This window comes from Salvia miltiorrhiza, chromosome 1 (genome assembly GCF_028751815.1).
Source record: "Salvia miltiorrhiza cultivar Shanhuang (shh) chromosome 1, IMPLAD_Smil_shh, whole genome shotgun sequence".
Taxonomy (NCBI): domain Eukaryota; kingdom Viridiplantae; phylum Streptophyta; class Magnoliopsida; order Lamiales; family Lamiaceae; genus Salvia; species Salvia miltiorrhiza.
The window spans coordinates 2,440,252-2,450,237 of record NC_080387.1 but is presented as its reverse complement, the minus strand read 5'-3'; the positions used below and the strand labels follow the sequence as shown (position 1 = coordinate 2,450,237).

General features: G+C 39.6%; 1 protein-coding gene across 1 annotated transcript; it reads right to left on the bottom strand.

Moving 5' to 3' along the window:
* Nucleotides 1-3,436: 3,436 nt before the first annotated feature.
* On the bottom strand, nucleotides 3,437-9,263 carry LOC131009358 (uncharacterized). The gene is made up of 2 exons (XM_057937016.1): nucleotides 8,058-9,263; nucleotides 3,437-7,979 (listed from the first exon to the last, which is right to left on the bottom strand). The coding sequence occupies exons 1-2, from the start codon at nucleotides 8,982-8,984 to the stop codon at nucleotides 3,546-3,548; spliced, it is 5,361 nt and encodes a 1,786-aa protein (XP_057792999.1). The 5' UTR covers nucleotides 8,985-9,263; the 3' UTR covers nucleotides 3,437-3,545.
* Nucleotides 9,264-9,986: the final 723 nt, after the last annotated feature.

The following is a 9,986-nucleotide window of genomic DNA, read 5'->3' as shown; positions in this document are numbered from 1 at the left end:
AAATGCTCTTTTCCCAACTCAAGGTTAGGCCACTTTCAATACACCTTTGCAACACTACATCAATCTTAGTCAAACAATCATGAAAGGACTGCCCAAAAACTGAAAAATCATCCACAAAAACCTCCACAAATTTACCAATCATATCAGAGAATATGGACATCATGCATCGTTGAAACGTCCCGGGTGCATTGCACAATCCGAACGGCATCCTCTTCCATGCAAATGTCCCAAAAGGCGTGGTGAAGGCAGTTTTGACTTGATCTTCCGGCGCGATTGCGATTTGGTAGTATCCTGACAAGTGGTGCGTCGTTTTACACCAAAAATATCCGGCAGTCAGCCGGTATGCCCACACTGTGCAAACAGCAGTAAGCAAAATCGTCTCCCAAGGGATTGGCGAGAATTTCTCTAATTAAAGCCTGCAAGTAACCCACGAAATTTTGAGAAGAAAATATAGAAAATACTAAACTTAAAATTAAATAAATAAAACCCAAATAAATCAATTTTTCCAATAGATAAAAGATGAATAAAAATTCCAACAATTAATAAAAGAATTCCAGCAATCAATTAAGTCCACCCTAGCTTAATTATTCCGATCATCGATGCAAAAATAACTTTAAATTATGCAAACAAACCAGTTATAACCACCGAAGACGCTTCTGACGTGATCTTATTTCTCCTTAATTATTCGGTAACCAGGAAGACGCTTCACTAATTACTACCCTAATCTACTGACAACCGTAAGAGACGCTCTATAGGTTTAATGAGCCGATAGCATTAATATCTAGAGAAACCCGATTCAAAACCAATAAACTCTGACGCAGGATTATTGAATTAAGACTGCTTTTCCCTTGACCCTGATGTGTCAATTTACCACTAATCAAACCTAAACCACAATTACGGATGGCCGGTTCAATTGACTAAATAATTAATTCTAACCCAATAAATATTTGCAACTATCTAATGGATTAAAACAATTAATATCATTAAACATGGAGAATCGCAGATGCAAGCATAAAATAAAGTATAAGAACAATTAGATCTCACAGAATAATTTCGCTAGTGCTTCCCTAATCAATGCCGGAATAAACGAATTTAGCTAGAAAACATAATTAAATAACACAAGAAATAAATAAATAAATTGCAAGGGATGAAGGAACGAAAAACTTGATTAATTGCTGAAAGTTGCATCCAGTCGCTGCTCTCCAAAGTTGGCGTCTGAATTGTGATATTCCTTTCAAAACAAACTCACTCCTAATATATATATAACTAAGGAAACAAACCTAATTCTACTATTAAAAAAGTGGCGCATGGCCTAACCAAAACAAAAGTCTATCCTCATAACTTAAAATAAAAGAAAAGTGGCGCAAGGCCCACTTAGCAACATAACTAAATCAAAATCAGTCAAAATCAAACATGGTGGCCTAGCATTTCTCGGCACTTTAGCCTTCAATCCATGTAATCAATTCACACCCAGTCAAAATGGGCACACCGCACGGCAGACGTGCACAACTTCCTCTTCACACAGCTTCACGACTTCAAAACTCTTCTCAAAATCAATACTTTTTCTCCAAAACCTATCAAATACCATAAAAATTCATATAAGACAATAATTCATATTTAAAGACAATATTTAACACGAATTAAACATAGAAATCATACTAAAATTCCCCAAATAAATGCATATAAATACGCCCAATCAAATCCCCCCACACTTAAACAAAGCTCGCCCTCGAGCACCAAAAAGAACAAAACGACAGGGAAGGAACAAAAGAAGACTCAAAACAGCAAAAACAAAGCTTTGGCAACAATATGATAGATAATACTCAAAGTCTTTATCAAGATACAATCATTCACAAACCACTAACTATGCTCTTGCTCAGAAAATTATGCCATGTTCTTCATTCAAGTCAAAATTGTGCAAATTCAATCCTGCCTCACCAAGTTCACTCAATTTCTCTCAAAAGACAAATATGGACAGAATAGATTCACACAATTCACAACTTCATGCCTTCAAACACAGCTTGCCGTTATGTCACTATCTCCACCAAAATATGGAACCAATGCACAAATCAAAAGGTCTTGCACTTTGGTTGTAATGGGGCTAGGGTACGTACAGGTGGGATAAACAAGGAAAAGGGATCAAAAAGGCTCAATATATGACTGAAAACATGCAACACACCAGACCTTCCATCAATAAAACTCTAGAGTAGCTCCTCAACATATCCACAATCCTCAAAAAGTATGCATCAACTCTAACATATACATATAGGACATAAACATGAATGAATGTATACACAATAAACCCTTTCTTTTCTTTGAATTTTTTTTTTTTTTTTTCTGTTTTTTTTTTTTTTTCAACAACATATATTCTCAATAAATCAATGAATCATGAACAACACATTAACATGATAGGAGTATTCATCTCGTCATAACCTAGTGCATTTACATGTTTTCAAAGGACAAAAGCAGGTTGAAATAGGCTTAGGCTCAATATATGTGGCTTTTAATCAAACAAAACAGGAGCAAATTAGGAACAAACGGCTCACTAAGGGAATAGTGAAGGTTCGGATAATATGTTCAGGCCAAAATAATGGTTATTCCTAAATGCCTTAATCATTTTCATGCATTAAGTTCTCAAACTCAGTCTTGACTATGGCAACAGGGCAAACCAAAAATTCGGCATTGAAGTTCGAATCAATCACTCATCAAAGAAAAAATTAGAGCTAGTTATGTGTGCTCATTAGGGCTCAATCCTCACAATTTAGTAGGTTTCAAGTAATTTTGATCAAATTTTGCACGTTTTTCTCATACAAGAACACCTACAAACATATGCATAATTCCATCACAAGAGCAACAGCCTATCATACCAAATCCAATATCCTAATCTTAACTCTTCACATCATCATCATAACATTGCCAAAGAACTCAAAACTGACAAGAAAACCAACATAGCAACAAAGCAAAGACACACAAAACAAAGACACTCCCCCACACTTGGACAACACAATGTCCTCATTGTGTGAGGGTATGACAGATCAAAACAGAAACAACAGCAGATAACTAAAAGAAATCAAAAGCTTCAAAAACGAAAAGCAAAAAGAAAGAAACTTCCCTGAACTGGAATCATGTAGGTGGGTGAGGAGGCGGAAGCTTTCGGCGATGAGGAATGGGCCACCGGAAAGGGTAGAGGCGCCGGCAGAGGACTCGTACTCGGTGTACGCAGAGGTAGGCGGGCGTTCGAAACTGCAGCAGCGGTGGAATGGATGGGGTGGTGTTGGGGGAAACCAAATTGAGGAAATTTTGACTTTAGTCAAAAAACCTAGTTCCAGAATTTGCACCTTGGCCCCCAACTTTTCAGAAACTGGAGGGCAACCCCCAAACCTGCGAAATTGACCAAAACACACCCCAAGCTTTTTTTTTTTTTTTTTTTTTTTAAGAGAGAAAAAACGAAAATAAACAAAACAAGGGCAAGAAAAATCGGGTTGCCTCCCGATGAGCGCCTTTGTTTAACGTCCTTGGCTGGACAGAAAAGAAGTTCATAATCCTTAGACGATGGTTGGAGACGTCAGGCTGAGAGCATTGAACGACTCCATCTCGACTCCAGCATAGTATGGCTTGAGTAATTGTCCATTAACCTTAAAACACTTTCGTGTTTCGAGGCTTTGGATTTCCACAGCTCCATGAGGACTCACACTAACAACTTCAAACGGGCCCAACCAACGAGATTTCAATTTTCCTGGCATAATCCTTAAGCGTGCGTTAAACAAGAGAACCTTCTGCCCAACTTCAAAGGATTTCCTTCGAATGTATTTGTCATGTAGAAATTTGGTTCGTTCCTTGTAACGACTTGCATGATCATACGCCTCCAATCGAATCTCCTCTAATTCTTGCAGTTGAAATTTTCGCTCTTTGCCAACAACTTTCTCATCTAAACAGAATTCCTTCACGGCCCAAAAAGCTTTATGCTCCATCTCAACAGGTAGATGACATTGCTTCCCAAAAATCAGCCTGTACGGAGACATACCAATCGGTGACTTGAATGCAGTGCGGTATGCCCACACTGCATCGTCCAGTCTCAAACTCCAATCCTTTCGTCTCGGGTTGACTGTTTTCTCAAGGATGTTCTTGATTTCTCGGTTAGAAACTTCAGCTTGACCGTTGGATTGGGGATGATATGCCGTGGCAACTCGATGGTGGACTCCATATTTCTTGAAAAGTGCTTCCAAAGTGCGGTTGCAAAAATGGGTTCCTTGATCGCTGATGATGGCACGGGGCACTCCAAATCTGTTAAAAATATTAGCCTTAAGGAACCCTGCAACAACTTTAGAGTCATTAGTGCGGGTGGCCTTCACTTCCACCCACTTCGAAACATAATCAACAGCCAAAAGAATGTAAGAATTTCCAAAAGAACTAGGAAACGGCCCCATAAAATCCATTCCCCAAATGTCAAAGATTTCACAAACCAAAATAGGGACTTGAGGCATTTCATTGCGAGAAGAGATATTACCTGTTCTTTGGCACTTGTCACAATTTTTGCAGAAATTGTAAGAATCCTTAAAAATAGTTTCCCAATAAAAACCACAATCGAGAATCTTACGTGCCGTTCTTTTGGGACCAAAGTGACCTCCACAAGCATGAGCATGGCAAAAATTCAAAATGGAATGAATCTCCTCATCAGGGATGCAACGTCGTATCACTTGATCCGCACAGGTCTTCCACAAATAAGGATCATCCCATATGAAGTATTTTGCTTGGCTCCTCAACTTATTCTTACGGGCTGTCTCCATTCCCTTAGGAAAAACTCCAGCAGTAAGAAAATTAACCAAATCAGCATACCAAGGAGTGTTACCGTCGATGTGCAGCAGCTGTTCGTCTGGAAAGTCGTCTGGTATGGGCATACCGTCCGACACAGTCTGCAGTCTGCTCAAATGGTCAGCTACCAAGTTCTCGGCTCCCTTTTTATCTTTAATCTCCAAGTCAAATTCCTGCAAAAGCAGAATCCAACGGATCAAGCGAGGCTTAGATTCTTTTTTAGAGAGCAAATACTTAAGAGCTGCATGGTCAGAATAAACAACAACTTTAGAGCCAATCAAATAAGATCTAAATTTTTCACAAGCAAAAACGATGGCTAAAAGCTCCTTCTCCGTGGTTGTGTAATTGCATTGAGCCGGGTTGAGAGTTTTGGAAGCATAGTAAATCACATGGCTCTCTTTCCCAACTTTCTGCCCTAGCACTGCTCCAACGGCGTAGTCGCTTGCATCGCACATGATTTCAAAAGGCTCTCCCCAAATTGGTGGTTGAATGATGGGGGCAGAAGTGAGTCTACTCTTCAACAAATCAAAGGCCTCCTTGCACTTGTCATCGAACACAAAAGACACATCTTGATGAAGCAACCTAGTGAGAGGTTGAGCAGTCTTTGCGAAGTCCTTGATGAAGCGCCTATAAAAACCTGCATGGCCTAAGAAAGCACGAATCTCTTTCACATTAGAAGGATAAGGTAACTTAACAATCAAATCAATTTTCGCCTTATCAACTTCTACTCCTCTTGCAGAAATCACATGCCCAAGAACAATCCCCTCTCTCACCATGAAATGACATTTCTCAAAGTTCAACACCAAATTAGTGTCGACACATCTCTGCAAAACTTGTTCAAGATTAGTCAAACAATGGTCAAAAGAGTCTCCATGCACAGTAAAATCATCCATGAAAATTTCTATGCAACTCTCAATCATGTCAGAAAATAGACTCATCATACAACGCTGAAAAGTACCAGGAGCATTACATAATCCAAACGGCATACGACGCCATGCAAAAGTGCCAAAAGGACAAGTAAAAGTGGTTTTCTCTTGATCTTCCTGAGCTACAAAAATTTGAAAATATCCAGAGTAGCCATCAAGAAAACAAAAGAATTCCTTACCAGCCAATCGCTCAAGCATCTCATCAATGAAAGGTAATGGAAAATGATCTTTCCTAGTAGCATTATTCAACTTCCTAAAATCAATGCACATACGCCAACCAGTTTGCAACCTCATGGGAATCAACTCATTCTTCTCATTCTTAACCAATTGAAAACCAGACTTCTTAGGAACCACATGAACAGGACTGACCCATGTACTATCAAAAATCGGATAAATAATCCCTAGATCAAGCAATTTAAGAATTTCTTTAAGCACAACTTCTTTCATGACAGGGTTCAATTTTCTTTGAGGATCCCTAGACGGCTTACTATTAGGCTCAAGTAAGATTCTATGCATGCAAGTAGAGGGACTAATACCTTTGATATCGGCTATAGTCCATCCAATGGCAGATTTATGCATCTTAAGAAGACTTACCAACCTTACCTCTTGTTCTGCACTGAGTTCATTGCTGATGATCACTGGCAGCGTCTCATCCTCTCCTAAAAACACATATTTCAGATGCTGGGGCAGTACCTTCAAGTCCAGCTTCGGTGGCTTCACAACAGAGGGCAAAATCGGTTCTGTGTTGGTCGGTATGGGCATCCTGCTCGACAAGTGCCGAACTGGAATTTCCTCCGTTGAGTACAGCTGCATGATAATCTCTCTAATGGCTTCATTCTCCTCAGTTTTGGTGTTCTCTTCAGTTAGGGAACTGAAAATAACCCGCTCAAGCTCATCCTCCCTGAAATTCTCAACAAATTCCTCAACCAAAGGATCAATAACATCAATCATGAACACAGATTCAGGATCCTCAACATGCTTCATAGCCTCAAAAATATTAAATGTGACAATATCTCCATCAAATTCAAGGCTAAGCATTCCACTATCCACATCAATTTTTGCCTTAGCAGTTTTCATGAATGGTCTCCCTAAAAGAATCAAAGATTGCTTAGCAGAGGCAGAATCATCCATATCAACAATATAAAAATCCACAGGAAAAATCAAATCATTGACCTTGACAAGGACATCCTCAACAACACCTTCGGGATATGCAGTAGACCTATCAGCTAACTGAATGATAACACGAGTGTCTTTCAAAGGTCCTAATTGCAAATCCTTATACACAGAATAAGGCATGACATTTATGGATGCTCCTAAATCTAGCATGGCTCTCTCAACAGTCTTATTACCTATAATGCATGGAATGGTGAACATACCAGGATCTCGACACTTTTGGGGTAATTTTCTTTGAAGAACAGCAGAAATATTCTCACTCACTCGAATTCTCGCATCATTCCCAAACTTCATTTTCTTAGAGCATAACTCTTTTAAAAACTTTGCGTACCTGGGAACTTGCTTAATTGCATCAAGCAAGGGCAAGTTTATTTCTACCTTCTTGAAGATTTCCAGAATATCCTTCTCTTCTTCAATTCTCTTGTTCTGAGCCAACCTAGAAGGAAAAGGTGGTGCAATCAGTGATTGAGGAATTGAAACCTTAGGTTTTCCACTTACCTTAGAAGAGATAGACTCGGTGGATTCTGGTGACTTCTCACTAATTGCATCGTCCTTGGCTTCATCGGGCTTTTCTTTGTCCTGCTGCTTAGGCTGTGGCTCAGCTAGAATTCTCCCACTTCTTGTAGTTACAGCACTTGCATTTTCCTTGGGATTCATCTCTGTGATAGAAGGAAGTCGGCCTTGATTCGCCTGCAGCTTGTTCACCTGAGTGGCTAACTGCGTGATCTGTGTGCCCATATTACTCAACGCTGCCTGGGTTTCATGCTGGAATGCCTGCTGACTTTGCACCAAATTCTTCACAATTTCACTGCTCTGGGCGAGGCTCTTCATGATATCGTTCATATTGGGTGCAGAACTCGGTGCAGGACGTGCGGTATGGGCATACTGTCCAGCCTGCGGTGGATTCGGCGCGTACATCCCTGGTTCCTGCTGTCTCCACCTAAAATTTGGGTGATTTCTCCACCCTGGATTGTAGGTGTTGGAAAAAGGGTCGTTTCGCCTTTGCCTTTGTGCGTTCATCTCTTGCTCATCAGCGGATCCCATGCACGCTTGCTCAGTATTATTATCCTGCAGAGATGGACATGCATCAGTATGATGATTATTTTCAAAGCAAATTCCACATTGAACGTGTTGAGTTTTAGAGACAGCAAGTCCTCTAACTAAAGAGGTGAGAGCATCAATTCTCTCGTTCATGTTGGAATCTTCTACTTTCTGCACTGGCCTATAACGATCATCATCCTCATCCTCATATTGTTGGCCATTTGAAACCATGTCAACGATGAGTTGCTTTGCTTCATCCAAAGTTTTATTGGTCAAGCTTCCACCACAAGCAGCGTCAACAATTTTCCTATCAAAAGAAGACATACCACGATAAAAATAGTTAGTAAGCAATTGGTAGTCAGAAAATCCATGATCAGGACACTTGCGACACAGCTGTTGGAATCTCTCCCAATAATCGGCTAAACTCTCCGCCTTCTTCTGTTTAATGCTGCTAATGGCCATTCTCAAATTTGCAGCTCTGGACTCATGAAAGAATTTTCGCAAGAATTGTTCTTCTAAATCTCCCCAAGTTCTAATCGAACCAGGAGGAAGATCAAAAAGCCAATCTCTCGCTCTACCCTGCAAAGTATGAGAAAAAGTCAATAGCCTCAAATTATTTTCAGTAAAACCATGAGGGCGTAGAGTTGAGCAAACTAGATCAAATTCAGCCAGATGCTTGTGTGCACTCTCTCCAGGTAAATCACCGAATTTGGGTAGCACTTGAATGAAACCAGGCCGTATTTCAGCGTTGCCATTAATGGCAGGAAGGACAATGCACAAAGGGCGATTGCTTCTATGACGGCCTAACTCTCTGATCAGTTGAGGTGGTTCCTGTCGAGGATCAACGATCTCTCTATCGTTCTCCTCATCCCTATTATTACGGTCACCCATTGGATCTTCAATTTCCTCAAGACTCGGTGGAGCAGAATTGGATCTCTTTTTCCACTCCTTAGCTTGCTTCTTCAACTTTCGTGCGGTCTTCTCGATTTCTGGATCAAAAACTAATACGCCTGTACGAGAAGAACGGGGCATAAACTAAAAATAAAATAACTAAAAATAAAAGACAGACTGAAATCAGTAAAATCCTGCTTAAAACCAATCCCCGGCAACGGCGCCAAAATTTGGTGCGTCGTTTTACACCAAAAATATCCGGCAGTCAGCCGGTATGCCCACACTGTGCAAACAGCAGTAAGCAAAATCGTCTCCCAAGGGATTGGCGAGAATTTCTCTAATTAAAGCCTGCAAGTAACCCACGAAATTTTGAGAAGAAAATATAGAAAATACTAAACTTAAAATTAAATAAATAAAACCCAAATAAATCAATTTTTCTAATAGATAAAAGATGAATAAAAATTCCAACAATTAATAAAAGAATTCCAGCAATCAATTAAGTCCACCCTAACTTAATTATTCCGATCATCGATGCAAAAATAACTTTAAATTATGCAAACAAACCAGTTATAACCACCGAAGACGCTTCTGACGTGATCTTATTTCTCCTTAATTATTCGGTAACCAGGAAGACGCTTCACTAATTACTACCCTAATCGACTGACAACCGTAAGAGACGCTCTATAGGTTTAATGAGCCGATAGCATTAATATCTAGAGAAACCCGATTCAAAACCAATAAACTCTGACGCAGGATTATTGAATTAAGACTGCTTTTTCCTTGACCCTGATGTGTCAATTTACCACTAATCAAACCTAAACCACAATTACGGATGGCCGGTTCAATTGACTAAATAATTAATTCTAACCCAATAAATATTTGCAACTATCTAATGGATTAAAACAATTAATATCATTAAACATGGAGAATCGCAGATGCAAGCATAAAATAAAGTATAAGAACAATTAGATCTCACAGAATAATTTCGCTAGTGCTTCCCTAATCAATGCCGGAATAAACGAATTTAGCTAGAAAACATAATTAAATAACACAAGAAATAAATAAATAAATTGCAAGGGATGAAGGAACGAAAAACTTGATTAATTGCTGAAAGTTGCATCCAGTCGCTGCTCTCCAAAGTTG